Source organism: Anastrepha obliqua, chromosome 5 (assembly GCF_027943255.1).
Source record: "Anastrepha obliqua isolate idAnaObli1 chromosome 5, idAnaObli1_1.0, whole genome shotgun sequence".
NCBI classification, from domain to species: domain Eukaryota; kingdom Metazoa; phylum Arthropoda; class Insecta; order Diptera; family Tephritidae; genus Anastrepha; species Anastrepha obliqua.
In genome coordinates, this window is record NC_072896.1 from 73,520,852 (window position 1) to 73,543,413 (window position 22,562).

The 22,562-nt window shown below is 35.2% G+C and overlaps 1 protein-coding gene across 1 annotated transcript; it reads left to right on the forward strand.

Annotated features, from left to right (window-relative positions):
* The first annotated feature begins 491 nt into the window (after nt 1–491).
* On the forward strand, nt 492–21,359 carry LOC129247190 (uncharacterized). The gene is made up of 3 exons (XM_054886192.1): nt 492–700; nt 18,435–19,680; nt 19,917–21,359. Exons 2-3 carry the CDS (start codon nt 18,480–18,482, stop codon nt 20,981–20,983), a joined length of 2,268 nt encoding a protein of 755 aa, XP_054742167.1. The 5' UTR covers nt 492–700; nt 18,435–18,479; the 3' UTR covers nt 20,984–21,359.
* Nucleotides 21,360–22,562: the final 1,203 nt, after the last annotated feature.

A 22,562-nucleotide genomic window follows, 5' to 3' on the forward strand; every position in this document is an offset into this window, starting at 1 on the left:
AATTAGGAAAAGCCACATAGCGTACGCGTATAAAAAGTTTCATGAAATATTTCCAGTTATCATTGGATTTCACCGTTTGAATCACAGAGAAATTTGTGAGAGGTAGAAAGATTTAAGAAGAATTTATTTCTGGGTTCACGAATCTACATTAGTTGACACATTTTATTTCACGCACAATGCACCTATGAAGACCCTAAAATTTTGTTTCAATTAATTATTTTGTTTGCTATTTTATAATTCTTTTTAATGTGAAAAATAATTTTCGTGTGTCTCCATTTCATTTATAATACAAAAGACTTTTGATTTCAAATAAATAATTTTACGCTTGCTTGAATATGATATTTTATATAGACCTTAGTTGTTGAGGCGGCGTTTTGCACAGCGCTCTGGGTTATCGCTTAGCGTAAATCCGACCCTGTTGATGATAATAAAAACTGATTCCAATTAAATGAAATAGACAAAGACACTCAGTCAACCTGACCCGAACGAGTCCAGTAGCAGCTGCGCGTAAAAATCTCGAGTTCAGTTTACTCCCAAGCCTTGAACAGAGCGAACACAAAATTGTATACGGGTACAAATCCATACATAACCAAAAATAATCGTAATAGTAAAATCAAGCGTACAAAGCGTGCGTTAAAGCGCTGCTCTTTTTATACATAACACGCCTACAACAACAGAAGCAATAAGTGAATAAAAACAAGTAAGTGAACGCAGTGAAGTGAGTGAATAAATAATTAATTACGCTTGAAATATTTATGAGCACGAATTTATATCTACTACCGGTTTTTGAAATAAAATAAAATAGAAAAAAAAAATAAAATAATAATAAATAAATGATATGTGGCGCAATACGAAAAACTATGTACCTGCATTTATGGACACGTCAATATTATATTTTTTTTTTACAAAAGTGTGTTGGAGGTCAAATATCTATAGGCAGTTGTCAATTATTTCTAAAAAGAATTTAAAAGCATTGGAGAAAGTTCAAAGAAAATAATTTTTGCTAAGCTTGCTAAATGGAAATGTTTGTTGTTAATTTTATTATTATTGCACTTTGTGCTCTTCAGCAAATATTTCGAGAAGTTATATATACACGCCTGCCAATTTTATATTTTTTTTTATTTATTTTAATCTGAAATAGTAGAAATGTGATGAGCAGTGTTAAAAGGGGATTTGTAAAATAAGTATGATTTGATTAATGCAAAAGTATATAACTTTCTTAAAAAAAAAAAAAAAAATGATGTGCAACCATTGATCAAATTGTGCTCAGCACTTATAGTGAAAAATATGTATGAATATACAATACGGATGAAGCCAACTGAACAGAGCAAAGAATTCTTCATTACTGTTTAAGTACTTTAATGTTGAAATTCTAAAACGAGGGCCCATGAATATACGATTTGGCACTCGAATAAACATTTCTATCACCCAAAATCATTTTTTTATATAGTCAAAAACCAAATTTTGATAAATTTGGCTCCACCTTCCATATACTTCTGCATTTATTGTACTTTCTGTATATACTTATATACATACACATATATTTTCCATTTAAGTTCTCCAAGAATTTGTGCAAGTAAGACTCAATTATATTTCACTTGAAATTTCAATGCCAATCATTGATCCGACATTTGATCCCCTCGGGCCGATAAGCAATTAGGTATATTTGGCTCTCGGATTTTTTCAAAAAGTAAACAAAGGGAATCTACTTGTATGTGCACCAGTGGTATGAACTTAAGGCATTTATATTTTTTTGCTATAGGGTTTTGCAGGGAAATCTGTAACTACAGTCAATAAAACTGTTGATTTAGTAATCAAGATCTCGTCATCCATACCAAAACTGTAAGAGTGTGTGAAGTATGTACAGTGTTGGACAAAACATATTGGACTGGTGCCTATTATTGTCACAATCATCTTTATTATTTAAAAATGAGGCGTAAATAGCTCTTAAAAGAAAACATAAACAATCACAGAATTTCTTTAATTCTGTGGCATTATACCTATGCCCATATATTCCATGTTCAGTGCGACAAAAATATATTATATTAGACTAATTATTATTACTGGATGTTTTATAGCATAACCACTTTTAATGCGATATGTATCTTCATATAGGGTGGGCCATGTAAAATTTGCTTCTTGAATCGGCTATAAAAAAAAACTAATCAATATTTTTTCAAACCTTTTTTTTTATTTTGAAGATTGAACATTGTCATTTATGAATGAAAAATAATATCGTTTAAATGACTGCCACGACTGGCTTTACGGTAGGCCATTCGATCAACCCAATTTTTAAGCGCATTTTCGATTGTTTGGGCTCCAATTTCATGAATGGCAACTGCATGGTTCGCATAGCATTTTTCCTTAACGGCTCCTCACAAAAAATAGTCCAACGGGCTCAAATCACAGGTCCGAGGCGGCCAATTGATATATGTAGGAATTTCGGCTGATTATTCGGTTTTCAAAAACGGCAGCCAAAAGTTCGAGTGTAACTTTGGCAGTGTGACAAGTTGCACCGACCTGTTGAAATCAAATGTCGTCCATGTCATCCTCTTCAATTTTTGGAAACAACTCGTTGAGCATGTCACGGTAACGCTTGCCATTTACTGTAACCACGGCTCCTCGCTCATTTTCGAAAAAAATGGGCCGAAGATGCCGCCAGACCAAAAACCGCACCAAACAGTGACTCGTTGTGGATGCATTTGTTTCTCTACAGTAACGTGTAGATTTTCTGAGCCCCAAGTCCGACAATTTTGCTTATTGACGTAGCCACCGATGTGAAAATCAGGAAAGAAGAAGAAGGGCTTTCAATATTTCCCAATTTTGTTCAAGCGCATATCGTCCCATTTCGTAAATGTCGAACCTTTAAGTAAATTATGAACACATTTGACATGTCATTTGTGTTACCATTCTCAAAAAAATAGGTGGTTCAAAAAGCAAACGCTATATGGCCCACCCTGTAGAAGCATAAGATTGTTAATGATTGCTGGAGAAATACTTAACCAGGCTTTTGCTCTAGTTTCGATTAAGACATTAAATTTTTTAGATGCTCTCCAATTTCTTACGAGGTTTGCGGTGTGCTTTGCGTCGTTATCATGTGGAACTTCATGGTCACATATTCTACTCTTTATAGAGGAAACGAGTTACACTCTCAAGGATATTTTTGAATATAAATTTATCCAATATGTTATGTGTTCGATGCAGCGCTTCAATTCCAAATACAGAAGGACTGTCTCACTTCATTATACCCTTCCGCCATGCTTATCTGTACTTTGATAACAAGGCGGATCGAACCGCTTATTTCGTGGTTAGCGAACTTTTCTCATTCTGTATGAATATTTCAAATTAAATTTGGATGAATACGAAATTATAATATTTTTCCAACGCTTCATTGACCAACTGATGGGCTGTGGAGCAAACTCAAAACGTTTTAATTAGTTTTTTCGATGGCTTTTTAGCTATGTTTATGTGGGATAAGTCATGCAGGACGGATATTTTCCAGGTGTTTTCTGGCCGGCCGCGGCTTCTTTTTCCCATCTAGGGCCTTTCTTGTGATGCTGTGGGATGGTTTTTTAAGAGCGTACCCTATCCAACTTCATTTCCTGGATGTTAGCTGGCGTAAGATGGTTTGTCTCCAAAGTTCTTCATTACTTATTATGATGTACCAGAATATTCTGCATATTATCGCGAAGCAATTGTTGGTGAAGCATTGAAGTTTCTGCGTGATTGTTTTCGAAACAAACCACGTTTCACTTCCATATAGCAGCGTAGACTTGACACATGCGTTGAACATTCTGAGCTTGGTTTTTCTGGAAATTTATGAGTTTACCCAGCTTTGTCTAACTTCAGCGTTGGTGGAGAATGCTTTACTTGTGGTACCATTGCGCAGTACTTATGCAGCTCTTATACAGTGGGACTGCTCGTCTACTCAATGCTAGCCAAATTGCGCCGCGTTTATTGCTGTCGAATGCCTTCGTCAATCAACAAAAATGTGACGCAAACGATGGTCATTTGGTTTTATTCTTGCACGACCTGTATGAATCTAGGCACGTAAGCAAAGATTTTCGCAATATTTTCCACGTAATCGAAGGAGAAAGGCCAACTGGTTGGGAACGACGACGAACCAACATTTCGGCGTCTTCTTCAACACTTCGCTCTATAAACTTCGCGAACAGATTTTTTTTCAAAGTAATTTTCCACAATTTGAAAGCGTTGTTCTGGCATTAAACGATTCATGACGACTTGTTAAACCTTCTTCTTCTTCCTCTTATTGATTGGCGCGATAATAATATTGATACGCGATTTTGACCAAGTTTAATAAAGCAGTCGTTTCGTTCTCGTGTTAACCGGCGCCAGTTGGAAACTCCAAGTGAAACCAATTCCTGATCCACCTGATCGTTTTAACGTAGAGCTGGCCTTCCTCTTCCTATGCAACCACCAGCTGGTGGCGTATTGAATACTTTCAGAGTCGGAGCGTTTGTATCCATTCGGACGACATGACCTAGCCAACGTAGCTGCTGGATCTCTATTCGCTGCGCTATGTCTATGTCGCAAACCTTACTAAACATAAATATCAACATAGTCTGCCATTCTCAGTTGTCAAACCATAGCTATTGGTATCGATAGTTCTCATGCAGCTAATAAAACACCCGATACTGCATACATACATATGTAGTATTAGGATTTAATTTTTCTTCTCGTTGGCGAATGGTCCATATAATGTGGTTTAATTCTGCACTCTCTCACAGCAAATACGAGCGATATTTGCTGCAAGAGTGTCTTAATTAAAAAACCGAAAACAGCTTCAAAGTTTTCAATTTAAAAAGCCAAATTTCCATTTTATGAGTTATTGTTAATAGATACCGCCATGAATTATTTTATTTATTATAAAAGAAGAGCAGGTGTTATTTTTGTATAATATTTTTGGATTATGACTTTCTGCCGGTAAACGAGCGATATGAATTTACTTATCAACGTATTCTATAAGAGATTGAAAAAAAATCTAAAATCAGGAATTCTAAAATTGAGTGAACGCTCAGGTCTTTGCGTGCGTGGATTCATTCAGTCGCACACGGTGAGTAGAAATAATGGAAATAGTTTACAGCCACCCTCGCATTGCACAGAAATAAGCAAAGTGGCAATTTGTGCTCATGACGTTTGAAAGTATCTGGATCATATCGTTCAATTACTTAATTATACTGTCTTTTTATAGTAGTGGAAGTATTAGTAGTACTGCATGATTTAAATGTAGCATTCACGCATGTACTTGTATGTACGGTTGGAAATGATTCTGTCGCATTCACATTTTCTTTCGTTCAGTAAAGCACTAAAGATTTTTGATTTGAAAATTTACCTTTTGGAAAGTGGCAAATAATCACATTTTTGGAAAGAAATTTTTTTTGGGTAAATTAAATCTCCATAAATTGTGTCATTTTCAAGCCCTGCACGATGCTAAAAAATCTTTTAAATTTTGCGATTTAATGCACAATAATTACTTTGGACTCATTTCAAGTGTAAATAGAAGCCATCCAAAATGAAAGTAAATTTGTGAGCTTGAATATAAAGATAAGTTACCACAGATACAAAGGAGCCATTTCTTTAATTACCACCAGTCACCAGTATCTCTTAAGGTTTGCGAGGTGATAACCTCAAGAAGACTGCAGTACTTTTGAATTCTAAGGCTATTTATCACCATATTGAAAATGAGGAATATGCACATTAAGGTGACAAAAAAAAGAATTATAAAATAAAATTTATTAGTTTTTTTAAATAAAGCGCAGGGTAGCATTTTTTGGACATTTGTGAAGGGAAATTAAAGTGGTTAACTAATATCGATCTTTAAACACTTTCACAAAATTTATGTGGTAGTGAATTTTTCCCATAGGAATTCAATGTTCATGTATTTCCAATCATAATTTAAAAATTAAAGCTTACAATTTAAAAGATTATAGATAGAAGATAGAATTCTGCATAACCAGTTGTATTTCCCAGCAAGTAAAGTAGATTGGCATAGTTTGGGAAGGAAAAGTAGTAGTAGGAAGTTTGAAGAAGTACGGTCCAAAGATACCTCCGGGCCATAAACCGATCCAAAGTGTGACCTTTTCTGGATACATGGGTAGCTCTAGCAATTTTTCTGGGTGGTCTTCACTCCAAAATCGACAATTCTGTTTATTTACGTACCCATTGATCCAAAAATGAGCTTCGTCGCTGAACACAATTTTTCGATAAAAAAACTGGATCTTAAACTTTCTTAACAGAACACTCACTTTTATAATAAAATTGAATGATTTGCAAGCGTTGTTCGTTTGTAGACAATGCATGGCTAAATTATAGACCAAACTGAAGATGTTTGACAGTGAAACAAAACACGAAACGGTCGTCAGCTGTTTAAACCGAAAGATAATAGCTCAAAAGTCATCCTTTATTTACTAAAATTAAATGAGCTATAAAATTGCAAAAATTCACCGTATTTAAAAAAGCTTGTCAGGATGATCGATGCCAGAATAATGGGAAGTCGGAATAATTTGCCGACTCCACAAGAAGGGGGACAAATTCAAGTGTGAAAACTAGACATCGATAACACTCCTTAACATCTGCTATGAAGAAAATAGAAGTAGTAGCTGATAAAAGAAAACGACATTTAATTTGTTTATTGACATCAAAGCTGCTGATAGTACGATAATACGAATCCATCTCGTCGCTTCTATATATATATGTATATAATTGGCGCCTACACTCTTTTTGTGTATTTGGCCGAGTTCCTCCTCCTATTAGTGGTGTGCGTCTTGATGTTGTTCGCCAAATGGAGGGACCTACAGTTTCGAGCCGACTCCGAACGGCAGATATTTTTTATGAGGAGCTTTTTCATGGCAGAAATACACTCGGAGGTTTGCCTTTGCCTGCCGAAAGGTGACCGCTATTAGAAAAAAATTTTGTTCTTCATTTTTGTGTATCACCGAGATTCGAACCTATGTTCTCTCTGAATTTCAAATCGTAGTCACGCACCAACCCATTTGGCTATAGCGCTGCTATGGACGAATTTGACATTCCACAAAAACTTACTCGACTAACAAAATCAACATTAGTAAAGGTTAGACACGTCGTCAAAATTGGAAATTCGCTGTCATCGGAATTCATAACAAGAAATATCTGCGACAAAGTGATAGTCTTTCATGCCTGCTGATTAATCTCGCCCTTGAAAAAGTAATAAAGGAAACTGGTGCAACCATAAATGGATATAATCTTGCAGATGATTTGGACATTACAGCGACATCCCTTGATGACCTAAAACAAGCCTTTATAAAAATCGATAGAGCGGCAAGAAGAATGGGATTATCACTTAATACACACAAGACGAAGGCAATGGTGTCATCACCATAGGGACAAGTAGTGCAGAAAATCGGCCAAAGTCTTAAAATCGGTCCCTACATTTTCGAAGTTGTCCAGGAATTCAAATGTCTCGCTGTCAAAATGGGCAATAAAAACAACATAACGACTGAAATTGATCAAAGAATCGACGCTACTTTGCGTTACAAAGACGCCAAAAACGTCATATTCTTGGAATACCGAAGAAATAACTAAAATAACTTGGACACTAAACAATACCGTTGAACAAAAACTCAACGTTTTTGAGCGTAAAATCCTACGAAAAATATTTGTTGCAGTTGGAGAATACCATTCCATCACGTGCTTCAAATAATATACTATATTACCCCCCCGGATACTGTCACGACAATTTCGTCTACGATGGGATGGTCACATTATAAGGGTAGATAAATCATAGTCACCGAAGAAAATCCTGCTGGGTATGTGCAGATGAAATAGAGTTAAAGGAAGAACAAAACTCCGATGGTTGGGTGGCGCAGGTCGAGACGCCGAGCTATTTGGTATATTTTATTGGAGAAATTAAGCGAGGGATAAATCGAACTGGAGACAAATGATGCAACAAGCCAAGACCGGGACCGGGTTGTTGAGCTAACAATGATAATGGTGATAAAAGTGCATACCCAGATGTTTTCTTAAGATTCTGATTTCAAAGTTGAACACGTTGATGACGCTTTTCTGAAATTCCCTACTTTGGAACTTTGATTAAAAATTAAAAAAAAAATAACTAAAAAAATGTTGGCATGAAAAATATAGCGAACATTGTAAAAAGATGAAATGACTTATAGTGGAGTGTCTGGAGCGTTAAAAACGTTTAAACCTAGGATGTCTTAGGGACTAGATGAAATTAAATTATCTTTGCGAAAATGTGTTGTGAATAACATAAATAATAATCTCTACCTATTGAAAAGTTGTGCATTTGATTTTTAAATAGCAAAAATTTATGATTGCAATAACTTATGTGCTATAATGCAAATAACGTTGTAGAATTTATTGTTTTTGTAACAGAAGTGGAAGCAAATGAAAAAATAAATAGATCATGGATAATTAAATGTTAAAAAAAAATATTATGTAAACTATTCGTTTATTTAAATAATTAGCATACAAAAAAAAAAAAAAAAATGTTTTCTGTTATTATAGCATAAAAGTAAAATCTAATTAATTATTAAAAACAAAAAAATTATGACTATTTAAAAGAAAAAAATGAATTAACAAAAAAATTTGTCTATTGAAAAATTTACATTTTTTCAAATATCATCTTCAATTTCACTGATGTTAATCATAGGCGCTACATTTAGACAGCTGTCGTCGTTGCACTGTAGGCATGCTACACTGCAGTATAATCCAGTTTTTCGGCATCCGCATGCAGCTCCACATCCTTTTATGCAATTGCAAAATAACATTTTTAATAAATTTTCCGGAGCAGGTAATTGATTCGTAAATATTGGATGATAGGTATTATTGGAATAGTTCCATCCCCAATTTTCGATGATTAAATCATTCCCTAACCACATCTGGATTTGTAGGTAAACCCGTTTTAAGTGTTCAAATGCTGTATCAGATGTGGGAGGTAACGAAGATAAAAGAACACTTGTGTCTTTGCCAGTTGCTTTGATGAAGGAATTGAACCTGAATGTATTCAAATCTGTAATTTTTGCCGAAGCACCATACAGTCCCAAAATACATGTAATACCAGCTTGAAATATATTATTTGCATCTTCATGTACATTTTTAAATACTGCTGCTGAGTCATGTAGATCATTCCGCTTCTCAAAATTTTTGATAAACTTAATTTTTCCTTTATTGTAAAACGCAGAAGTAGTATCACAGCCCGTGAAAGCATGTAAAAATAGAACATGTTCTTTACATGCTGGTAGAGATTTTTCTAAACTTTTCGATGAAAATATTTGTTGGTTAACTTTGCCTCGGGATGGTTTTAAAAAATATATTTCACGATCAGTAGGCGTCAATGCCGTTAACACAACCAAGACGTCAATGTCTTCAGAAATTACAACAATATTTTGAGATTCTAAACTAATTGCTGTATCAACAATTAATTTATCTGCATCGCTTTCCGCTTGGCATGTAAAAATATTGTTATCAGCTAATTTTTTTCTTAACATTTCGATTAGGCGAGATTTATTTTTTTTTTTTTCGTTAGAAATTTATCTTGAGCGATTTTTAACGGCATATTTTCATCAAATTCAATATCTGTACTTATATTTTTTAGTGCGCGACGATTCCTTTCAGCAGATTTAATACCGTCCTTCTTATATCCATCAAATACCACGTATGCGTTATTATAATTATTCCTCAAATATCTTACGTAATGTTCGCATATCATTTTGAATCTTTCATTTAATTGCCATTTGCAACGATATAACAACATGCCTCCATCAATAACATAATGAACATTTTCTAAGCTTTTCAAATTAATCTGAATTTCTGGGAATAATTCGTAGAAAGTTGATTTTTTTGTCTTTCGCATTTGGCCATCTTCAAACAGAGCAAGTGGATATGGTGCCAGTTCATAATTCATATAAGTTTTTAGTTCATCATCTGTTTTTTTCAACACACAAATACGTTGAAACAGCAACAATGGATCAACGGGAATAACATTGTTATGAATTTTTATTTTATTATTTTTAGCCAATAGAGAATTTATTTTATCTTTCCTTAAAAACTTCAATTCGCGTACATTTTTCCCTTCGATTTTCTTCATAACTTTTAAACCTTCTTCAAAAGCATTGTAACAATTTATACTTTTATCACCGGTAATTCCAGTGGCAATTGACATAATTGCATCTGTATCAGGAAAAGGACTGTGTTCTTTGAAAAAGTCTACCAATCTTTTTACATCGATACCATCCCTTTCTATTCTAGCATCTGTAGAATCACTGTGTTGATGACTTTTATTGAAAGATATGTCACAAAAATTGTCTATGCTTTGAATAATATCTTTACTATAAATAATTCCTCTATCCATTTATAAACTACACTTTCAGTGGCACCTCGTTTAAAAGGACCCCCTTCGATGCTCATTCCTTTCATTAAAGTCTGCTCAATAGTCTGATCACTTGCAATACCAGAATCTGATCGCCTAGATGTGAAATATCCTGTTGTACCATATATTTTTCGAACTCTGCTGGATCCATTATATACTGTAATTCCTTCATATCTTGCAGATAAATTTGTGCAGCCTTCGCATAGGGAAAATGTCCTGATGCGTGGAATAGTGGAATCATCAGATCAATACTATGTAGATGTAAATTCCAATCCCCCATACGGTCGGCAGCAATGAAGTCTTTCAATATTGTTACCATTCGAAAATACGTAATCCATAGTTTTGATGTTTTATTTTTATTTTCAAGCTCAACTAACTTATCTTCAAAAATTCTACTCAGCATTTGAAATCCTTGGTTTTCTGTAATTTCATTGTAATTGAACATTTCAAAAAACATCGATATTTGTTCGTCATTCAATACATTTAAAAAATCCGCATTATTCTCCTTAAGATCTTCAAAAATTAATTGTGCTAAAGCTTGCTGCAATAAGGTATGAGCACGTACTGCTCTAGCATAGGCACGTCCTGACGTTATGTGATCAATCGTATTTTCTGGATAAATGGTAGAAAGAACTTCTTTTATCCCACTTCCAGCCATAATATAACCAATAATATATAACGTTGGGAAGATGTTTGTCTTTATCTATTTAAGTAAAATTTAACGTAGAACTAAAAAAAAAACTTTTCCAACTCAATATTATGCTCCAATATATTAATTTTTCATATTTTTTTGTTTAAACAATGAAAAAATTAATTGCACAATATAATATTGGTAGAAGTTACAATTTAGAGCATACAAAAGAAAATCCTGTTGGTTACATGGCAATTCATTCAGTCCCTACGAGATCCGAGGTCAAAACCCCTGGGCACTCCACTATTAATTATGTGAGCATATGTGTATGCATATGTATGATAATAAATGTTTCTATACACCTATAGGTATATTCCATTTTAATTATTCCAGCTACTCATAAACTAAAGCAATTCCTTTACTAATAAGTCACCGAGCCTTTGTTACACTTGTACACGATTACTTGTGCATACCCACCTGGTAAATCCTTACGTATGAAATCCGTGTGAAAATTAACTGCTTAAGAGTAAAATTAAATATCATCATATTCATATAAAACCAAGTGAGATGGTAAATATGTTTCTTTAGTTGTATATTTTTAATGGTTTTTCACACTTCACATGTTGAAGCTTTCGATAGTCGTTGCCTACCTGATTATGCTTCCCACTACAGCTTCATTTGTCACTGACACATTTAACTAATCATTCGAGTGAAACCCCAACTACATAAGAGTTGTTGATTGGCAGACTCAAACACACATCGGTAGGTGTTTACAATGCTAGCTGGCCAGAGAGACACAGAGAGAGAGGCTTGAGCTTGACAGTGGTGCATGCGTAACGATATGATGCAATTTTAATATATAATAAAAAAAATATAATACGAGTATAATAAAATTAAAAATGGAATTGATTTTATGCTTTTGCAGTGAATATGAGTTTATAAGCTTTAACAAGTCACAGCATATATACGCAAACATAAAAATATATTGAGCATGCAGCTTAACCTATTGTGCAATAGACACTTAAATTGTTTTTTTTGTTGTTGCAAAACTTGCGGAAAGATGTTTTTACAGACCTTCGTTTACCGTAAGATGACGTCACCCGCACACTACTCACAAACTATCAATTTAAATATCGAAAAAAGCGTTCAGTGATAAATTTGTCTCTCGAAATGATCTGCACATTTGACTCGAAGACCAAACGATTTGATATCTCTGGCATACTCTTTATGGCGCTGTCTCAGAACGCCGTTGACGATTTGGTTTGTGTCGGATTACCATCCGGCTAGTCCCGTATTCAATGCCCATTCTGCACATGGAACTAGTAGGAAACGTCCGACCGTATTTTTGGCATGAAAATTACATGAGATTGTCATAAAAATCATAAGTCGTTTAGAGGCAGCTTAAAAACGTGAGCTCGACATATTAATATACACCACAAATTAGAAAATAAACTCGAATATACTTAAAAAAGGGCTTATAGCCCTACATAGACTTACAGACTTAGAGGTGGCGCAAAATTAAGCATTCTATAGGAAGACTTATCATTTTTGCAAATGGCAATGGTAAATCATATTTGACACTTGTGAACTGGACAGCTGCAGTATACAAACAGACAAGCATTGGAGCGCCTAAAGGTCAAAATAAAGATTTCTATCACTCAAAATCATTTTTTTTTTTTATTTAGTAAAAAAACTTATTCATAAATAAAATTAATTTAGCGCCATCTTGTACTACAAATAAAATGCGAAATGGGGCTATTAAATAACTACATCAAAGCTGTGGAATATTTCATTTTGATTTCACAGATATTCTTCGCTTTCAATGTACCCTCCTCACCAACTCTACAATGCTATGTATTCTCTAAAGGCATGTGTCGGTTTCTCTTTTACAGCTTAAAGATTTCCTGTTTTTTTCAATGAATATTGCAACATGTAGTTAAAAACGGAGGATGGTTGAACACTGGCACACAGTACCTGGCTAGAAATCCGAAGCAAAGTTGTGAGAATATTTAACTTCGGCTACCACTTCACCGGCAACTTGGCAGCTGAATTCTGTTCACTCATTTCACATTTATCCCGTCAATTGTTGTTTAGACGGCAACGAAGCAACATGAGTGAATACTTTATTAATTGTTTTATATATCTCCAACACAATCTAGTTTTTTCATATTTTCAATTGCTTTCATGATACCGCCAATCAGCTGATTTTTTCAAAATCGCTGAGAGCCGGTTAACGGTCTGATGTTGGCTTATCTCTGCATTTCGAACATCGTGAATACTACCAACTATAGCATTTTTTATTAAATAGCTTATAATATTATAAATGCATTGAAAATGTAGTTATCAGCTGCTGACTCCGAAGTTTACTGAGAAAATTTGCCGAACTCGGAACAAAAAAAAAATTCCATGCAATTTTTTTGATGTGAAATAAGGCTGAAAAACTTATCATCTCCTCTTATTGTTTCGCTGTAAACTTGATGAATAAGCGATGACACATCAACTGCATATCGGCATTTTTGTAAATGTTTAACAATACGCGGATGAACAATACAAGCACACGCACATACAAACAAACTTGAATGCATGTAAGCTCAATTTTTAATAATTGCACTGAGTTTATTTTTTTTATGCTGTGTAGCTCGAAGAAAAACGAAATAGAAATAATACTAGGCAACAAGAATTTTTGTTCCGAAATGTTACTATTATTTCATAATGTTTGCTGGTACATTACATACAATTTTTTAAAAAAAATTTCTGATATTTTTTTAGGAGCAACCTAATATACGAGTGTGCTCAAAATGTAAAGTAAAATTGTAAAAAATTTCTTTTCTTAGAAAAAAGTTAAAAGATTCTAAAAATTTCTTCCTAATACACTTAAACTATTGATATAAGTAAATAATGCTTTAGGCATGCATTAAAATTTATTGATTGGCGTTATTAGTCCACAGAATTAAAGAAAATTTACTAGTCACAAGAAAATTTTGATTGGTTAAGGAGGCTTGCAGATCAAATAATTTACATAGGAAAAAAATATCAGTTGGATATTTTGTTGCCTAGTGCAATAAATTAATTTTCAATTTTATTTGAAAACTAAATAATACCAGCAATGAAAATACACAATAGAGAAAACAAAAGAATATCGAGAAAATTATGTATTCTGATGCAAATAAAAGTGTTATTTTTGTATTTCGCTTTAGTAATTCACGTACTAAAAGAATTCACTTTTGTCCCACCTCATTTAATTCAACTTTGAAATATTTATGTTCAAGTAAGTAAAATATATTTACTCCATTCATACATCATCCAGGCGGCCCCCATTTGGTAGTTAAAAACTGGGGCCGCTTATCTGCATATGGCCCATTAAAATCAACACAAGCAAAAGCAGCCATTTTTATTCGAAAATTTAGTCACAAATATATGCATGCTTATAAATAAATAAAAAGCAACGTAATTTAGTAAATTGAAGGCTTCTCATTCGAATTCCAGTGCGCACTTTTCCAGCTCTAATGCAACAACGGTTTGCTTGTTTTTAAATCTACCCATCTCAATTATGACTGACAAGCGAAAACAACTAAATAAATAGTAAAAGCGGGAGACATATTATATTATAAACAGTGGCGGTCAAAATGTTAGAGCACGTCATATTACCAAGTTTTGACGATTTATTAATTCTTACAAAAAATATAGCTCATACTGCAACAACAACCAAAGTTTCAAAACAGGCACAATAATAAAAAAACGAAATTTTGTTTATCAAAATTGCATACTTTTTAAGCCCAGTTTTTAGATATTTAGAAAAAAGTCCAATTTTTTTTATTAAAATTTTATACTTTTTAGTCCCAGTTTTTTGCAATTTTGAAAAAAGTCTAATTTTTTATCAAAATTTCATACTTTTAGCCCGAGTTTTTAGAAAAATTCGTATCCCATTCAATTTTGGTATAATATTCGTAGGCTGAAGACGCTAGTTGTCGGACACTTAACTTTTTCCAGATTTTGAAAATCATAATTTTCAGGATTTGTATACCCATACTATAAGATTTAATTAAATTTCATAAATAATTAAAATTAATATAATTAAATTAATTATAAATAACTTAAATGGATAAATTAAAAATTTAAAATAAATAGTTTTTTTAAACAAATTCATTATTTTTAGTTATATTAAATTTTCTTATGGGTGCCATTTTGCGTAATATTTTTGGAACAAAAGCATTATTTAACAATACTGAGGGAACACAAATTTAGAACAATAATTAATTCATAAATTAGCACAAAAAATTACGAAATTTATAATAAAATCCTTTAAGAACTTCAATCATTAAGCAGATCCTTAAGAACTTCAAACATCAAATAGATTGCCTCTATATATGAGTCGGAACTAATGGTTTTAACTCATCATTCTCTAAGTCACTCACAAGTTCTTTATTACAAGTTGAGTCTGTAATCCTTAGCTTTAATATGTTAGATGCATTAAATATATATACGCGAAGTGTCTTCCATAATTTCTTCCTGGCCAGTGTTTTTAAGATATTCGACCAGGTCTGAAAATTAAATTGAGAATGATTCTTGCATCGCCCAACCATCAATGGATTTCTTCTGATAATGATGATAATTTTCTGTACAGTATTAAGTTATATGAGAAAAAGGAAAATTGCTTTTTTGTACTTTTTTTCTCTTCTTCTGCATACAGAATAGATTCAGGACCTCTATTATTTTTGTCCTCCGAGATTACAATTCTTATATTCATGGCGTTGTTATGAATTTCCCCAAGAGCATACAAACAATTCTGTCGTCGAAATCCATTCTAAATATTATATGTATAAGTATATTTATAAAATCTGTGGAACGATATTAAAGTTCAGGTTGAGTAAAAAAAAATTAAAATTGCCAATGAGCTACGGCAAAGAGTACAGGAAGCGCGGAGCTCAATACTCTTTATTTAAATATTGCTAAAAAAATCAATTATAGTTACTAAACTTGGGAACTGCTGCGTCAATGCCCCAATAATTAAATCATTTTTGAAGACGTTTTAAATGTAAGGGGTTACTTATTTTAAGAGTACAAAGCGAAAAGGTGCCAACCACTAGGGTGTGAGCGACTACTCACTCTATTACGCAAATTGAAAGCGGTTCAAAATTCACGCCGATTTTTGATAATTTTGTTTCGTTAACGGTGTTTTTCATTTTTTGCCGTATAAGTAATGTTCGAAAAGTTTTTATTTTTTTCCTCTAAAAATTGTGATTAAAGAGTATGAAATTTTGTCGAAGTGTTAAAAAAATTGTACAAATTTCATAACTTTAAGTTATATGGTTTTTGTTCTTGTTCTATATTAAAAAAAATAATAAAAATAAATAGTCAATAACTTTTATTTTTACCGCCACTGTATATGTACGGACACGCACACGTAGACATACATATGTATATAGTACATTACATATACAATATATTGATTAGAGCGGGATAGCTAGAGATAGGTGTACACGAAATTCTTAGAAATTTACATTAAGTGATTTACAGCTTAAAAAATTATAATTTATTAGTTTGGAAAATAATCAAATATTTCAAAGTAGCTTCAAACTATGAGGAGAAATAAAAATTTTAACGAAACTCTAGCAAATATTTATTAGCTGTATAACTTTGCTTCCGCCGTTTTTTGATGGATTGCCACACTGGTAAACGGAAGTTCTGTGAATATAACAACAATCCCGCCTTAAGGGGTTAGGGGTAGTCAGAGGCCCGAAAAAATGATGATTTTCACGAATTTTTTTTTGCTACTTAATTAATTTATTTAACAAAAATAAAAACATAGCATAAAAACATCATGTTTTAACTTGACTTCACCAAAATTTCAAAAAAAAAAATTAATAATTGCAAAAGTTATCGCTGTTTGTGTGAAGCCCGTTTCTCCAGAAGTCCCTTGCGGTGAACATCACAAGTCCTTGCAGATTCACCTAAAACCAATCGGACAAGAAAAATTAGTTTTATTAATAGATAATCTTGTGCCTGATCAAAGCTTTTTTTTTTTCAAAATGAACAAAATGGCGGCCTCAGAAAATTTTTTCCAGATTTTAGAAAAAAAACCAACAGTTAATTGTTAAAAAAAAATCGAAATTTTTGAAAAAAAAAATCCTTCGATCAGGCACAAGTTTTTTATGTTTTTCAAAAGCTGTATAAATTTTATTGAAATCTACGTAGCGGTTTTTAAGTTACAGTGTTCACCAGTTTGAAAAACATAGTTTTGAGAAAAACGCATTTAAAGTTTTGCTATCGGCTCCGGAGCGGCCGAGCGCCCTTTGTTAATTGTTGAATAACTTGAAAAGTATTTGTCGGATTCACTTCAAATTTTTACACAATATTTTTAAAACATTATACTTTAAGAAAATGCAAAAAAAAAATCGATTTTTTGAAAATTCTGACTACCCCTAACCCCTTAATCAATTTGAGTTTTTTTCCTTAAATTCATTGGTATTTAGCAAAAATGCCAGTCTTTGTGCCAAATTCTCGTCATTTGCGATAAGTTTTGCTTTCGTACCATAAAATCTTGGTCTCTTTTGAAGATTAAATAAATAAATTGTTAATTATACTTTTTTTTTTAATTTTGAATGAATCGTTTGTTATATTTTATTCGCTCGCATGTTTACACAGACGTGAATGATCGGTTACTTCAAAAAATTTAACGAATGCTATTTTTAGTTTACTTGAACTCAGCGGTAATTATTTGAATTGAAATGATGATGATCAATTCAGAGAATCTAGTGATAAGGCGAAAAGTAATAGGTTTTATTACAAAAAATTAATGGAGCAAAAGAACCCAGCTTTATAGTGTGCAGTGCATTATTCAATTATCCGCTTAAACAAATGAAATGGCGCAGTTATCGCCAATGTGCAGTTAAGTTAAGAAAATGCAGTTTTTAGATGCATACATAAACATTTTATATATATTATGTTTTATAATAGATAAATATTTCCTCTTTTTTATGTACATTAGGGTGGGATAATTTGCAGATTCGGATTTCACATGAAATTATAAGAAAAAAAGCTCATTAGAGAATGGCTCTCAAGTCAATTTCAAGCACTCAAATTTTAAAAGTTCTGCATTTGCTACTGCATACCAACAATTTTTCCAAAAATTGTGATTAAAAAAAATGAAATTTTTATAAAATTTTGAATGTTGTTTTTTTAATATGCACAAACGTTTGACATTTTGTACAAGAATGAACTCTGTTCTCATAAGAAATTATTAAAATTAAATAAGAAGTGAGTAAATTGTCAAAACTTGTCAAAAAGTACTTTAGTAGTTATTTTACGCAGGGTATGCCACCCTCCCTTTTGTAGTTTTTGTAGTTCACCCATCAGCTAAACACTTCCACTTTTATTCATTAATTATGCATGTGCTATGCTCTTATGTATTTCCAGCAAGTGGCAGTGATAGCACCATTGTGCTCCTCAAAAGCTACCAAAATGAGTCCAACGCGCCTCAGGTTCTTCTGCATGACCATTATTTGCCTCCTATTATCGAATTGCTTGTTCGTGGACGCAAAACGTGTTTACAGTAGTAGTAGTCGTCGTAGCTCCAGCAGCAGCAGTTCATACACTCCACGCCGCACTTCATCCACTTCGCATAGCTCTTATGGCGGCGGCTACAATTCTCATACATCATCGTCAGCTTCGCGTCCCTCCTATTCGCATTCGGATGCAACAAAACTCACCTATGGTGGCGGTTATCATTCGTCACCGCCAAAACAGCAGAGTTCCATAACAAGTCATTCGCAGCCAACACATACACAGTCGCGCCCTTCTGCCACTGCATCGCCTATCGGATGGAATGTGCCCAAATCACAAGGTCCACCTCCTGCTTACTCGTCATCCAATACAGTGGGTGGGGCGCGTACAAATATAAATGAACCACCGCCAGCTTACAAGGCGACCGCACCTGTGGCTTCAGCACCAGTCGCTTCCTCAGCTTACAAACCGAACGTACCACCACCAAGCTATGCGGCCGCGACTAATACAGGCCATCGCGCCTCGATGACACCTGCCCAGACTTATAATCCCAGCGCACCAGTTGGCAACGCTGCTTCGTCTAATACAGCTTATCGAGGCTCAATGACACCGGCGCAGACATATCGGCCACGCGCAAATTCGACTGGCGGCTTTGGTAGTGGCTCCTATACACCTATACAACGGACTAATGTGCAAGGTGTACAATCCAGTTATCCACAGCAAAGTTTACCTGCCGGTGCAACCTATTACAATTCACCGTCGCATTTGCCGGCTGGTGCCACGTATCATTCATCAGTGCCCGCTGGCGCTACCTATCACCCAGCTGGTTCGCTGCCAGCCGGTGCAAGCTATCACCCAGCCGGTTCGCTACCAGCTGGTGCAAGCTATCACCCAGCCGGTGCAGTGCCTGCTGGTGCATCTTATTATCCTTCCGCGGGGGCTTTGCCAGCTGGAGCTAGCTATCACCCAGCAGGTCATGTACCTGCAGGAGCTACTTATTATCCCTCAGCTGGTGGAGTACCTGCCGGTGCTAGCTATTATCCGGCAGCAGCAGCAGTGCCTGCAGGAGCTACTTTTCTTCCGGCCGGCTCATCATTACCAGCTGGTGCAACTTATTATGCACAACCTCCCGTTAAGTCCTCATCGGGTCTGGGATTTGGTAAGTGGCGCCATCATTTTTGATTCTGCCCCCATTCATTTTAGTTCATTTGATTTTAATTTTGAATAGGTAATTTAATTTTGATTTTATTTCATTTGATTTTGATTTATTTTATATATTTTTTTAAATTTATTTTATTTAAATAAAATTTAATTTTTTTTTTTAATTTTCCTCGATCATCAATTTCCAAGATCCTTTCTCATCTTTTTCTTTACGTTTCTCTTCTCACCCCACAGGTTCTGGTTTGGCTGCTGGCGCTTTAGGAGGTGCTCTTCTAGGCTATGCACTCACACCATCACAGACGAAAGTTATCGAGCGCGTGCCCGCTGGCGGTGGTTATAGCGGTGGTGGTAGCGCTCCTCCGGCCAGTGGGGGAGATGACCGCATCATCATCATCAACAATGGCCCGCCTGGCTCTGTGACAACTACAGATGCCGGTTCCGGTACTACCGTCATCACAACCAACGCAGCGGCGCCTGCGGCTGCAGCTCAGCCCAATGCACCACAAAATTATGCACCACAAAATTATGCACCATCACCCAATTTTGCGCAACCCGCACCACAAAATCCAGGCGCACCGCAACTTGCACCCTTTGACACACCAGCACCTGAAAATGGTGGCAACGTAGGAGCCGCGATGGGCGCTGCCGCTGCAGGTGCTGCTATCACCACTGCTGTTGGTGCTCCAGCACTCAATGCCGCACCTGCCGCAAATGCTGGCGCTACGGCTCCTGTTGCTACCTCTGATGCAGTCCCCGCACCCAGTGCAGCTGCTGCTCCCGGTGCAGCTGCTGTTCCCGAGCAGCCTCCAGCAGCTGGTGGAATAATTTGTGTGCCTGTACGTGTGCCTGAGCCAGATCCTGCTGACAGTACTAAAACCATTGAAGTTGAAAAAATTGCTTGCTACCCCGCTCCACCGCCGGCTGAGGTGACACCTGCTCCAACTGCTTCACCTACCGTAACGAATGCAGCGGACTCTACAACAACGACGACAACGACTCTCGCTCCCACAACGGCTCCAGCACCTATTAGCAATGCGGAAACTAGCGTTAAATTGGCACCACTCAATACCGAGCTGCGCCCAATAGAAGTGCCAGAGGGTTCGGTTGCATTAGCACCACTCAGTCCCGGCCATCAGCCAGATATCATGAAATTGCCGGGCAATTATTACGCGCGGCAGTCCATCTCCAATATAGCGCTGGCCGAGAGCTCCGGTTTGGTACGTGCTGGTGCAGCAACCAATTACGCCAATTTTGGCATTTCCACACTATTGACATTGCTGGTTGCTTACTGCATGCATTAACACTGGCGCAGCTACAGTGCATTAGAAAACTAAGGTGCGTTCTATAGTGAGAAGCACTGGCAACAAAGAGAAAGAGTGGGAGCAGAAATGAAAGCCAAAAAGTAAAATAGGAGTTCTTCGTAGAAAAACTAATATGGATATTTTGAAGCTGAAAGACAATCAGAATGAAGCTTTTATATAAAAAAAAATAAATTAAAAAAATGTATTGTTTTGCTTCTCTCTTCAGTCACGAGCGTGAACAAATACTCCCTTGCTAATATCGACTTTATATTTACTTGTGTGTATATATGTAAACGTAGAAATTAGAAGTATATCGATTATAAAAATAAATGTGAATTTAACTCAAAATGAATGTAATAATGTAAAGCTACATAAATATTATTAATAAAGAAATTTAGTGGTAGTATAAAACGAGGAAAATATGTAGATATGTACATCATCAACTTGTGCTAAAAGGAAGCGATTGAGAATTGTGAAGTTTGGGCTCGTTTTAAAAAGAGTGGATAGTTGACGCTCTACGCAGCGGGAAAGAAAATACTCGTATATTGAATGGGACAGGAGCTTTGCTCTGATAACTTCGAGTTTATTTATTCAAAATAGTCCCCTCTGGCTTCGATACACTGTTTTGCTCAATCTAAAAGCTTTTCGGAAGAGTGTTTCAGGTCATTGACCGGAATGTGATTCGGGATGTCGGTACAAGCCTTTTGGATGGCCTCTATGGACGCAAAACGTTTTTTTATGGTCAAATGCAATTTTTCGAATAGTTAAAAGTCACAGGGAGCCATATCAGGTGAATACGGTGAGTGATTGATGGTTAAAATACGATTTCCAGTCGAAAATTCAGTCACAAGAGTGGATCGATGAGATGGTGCATTATCATGCAATAAGCGCCAGCTTCCTCCTTCGCGGTATTCAGAGCGAATTCAACGAATGCAATGCAACAAACGCTTCAAAATGCCAAGAGAGAAAATTGCATTGACGGTTTGATCCATTGTGACAATTCCCTTGGAATCGTAAAAACAAATGACCATCGACTTGATTTTTGACTTCTCCAAACGCGATTTTTAGGGTGGTGGCTCGTCTGGGGTCTTCCATTCGGCCCATCAGGTTCATGTTGGAAACACCACGTTTCATCGCTAGTTAAAATGTTGTAAAGGAAGTTCTCGTCTTTTCTCGCCTCTGTAATGAGGTCTTTCGCATGTTGAATTCTGAGCAGTTCCTCAGTTAACTTGTGCGGAATGAAACGTACACAGAGCATTCGTAAGTCCAAATGATCAGTTCAAATGCAATAAATCGATGTTTTGGAGATAATCAACTCAATGATGATTTCGGTTCATTTTTGATAAATTTAGAAACAATTTCGATGAAGTTTTCGGTGATTACTGATTTTGAGCGACCCGTATGTTCATTGTCATTTATGTCCTCACAACTATCTCTGAAACGTATAAACCACTCATGAACTCTTGCACGAGATAGACAATCATCGCCAAACACTTTTTTCATCAATTTACATATTACGGTAACCGTTTTACCGATTTTAAAACAAAATTTGATATTAGCTCTTTGTTCGAAACTCATT

What these genes read in the sequence shown, in the direction of transcription:
- LOC129247190 (XM_054886192.1), top strand. Translation starts at nt 18,480, where the DNA reads ATGAGTCCAACGCGCCTCAGGTTCTTCTGCATGACCATTATTTGCCTC. An exon ending in CTCATCGGGTCTGGGATTTG is followed by an intron (nt 19,681 to 19,916) that starts GTAAGTGGCGCC and finishes CTCACCCCACAG; the next exon opens with GTTCTGGTTTGGCTGCTGGC.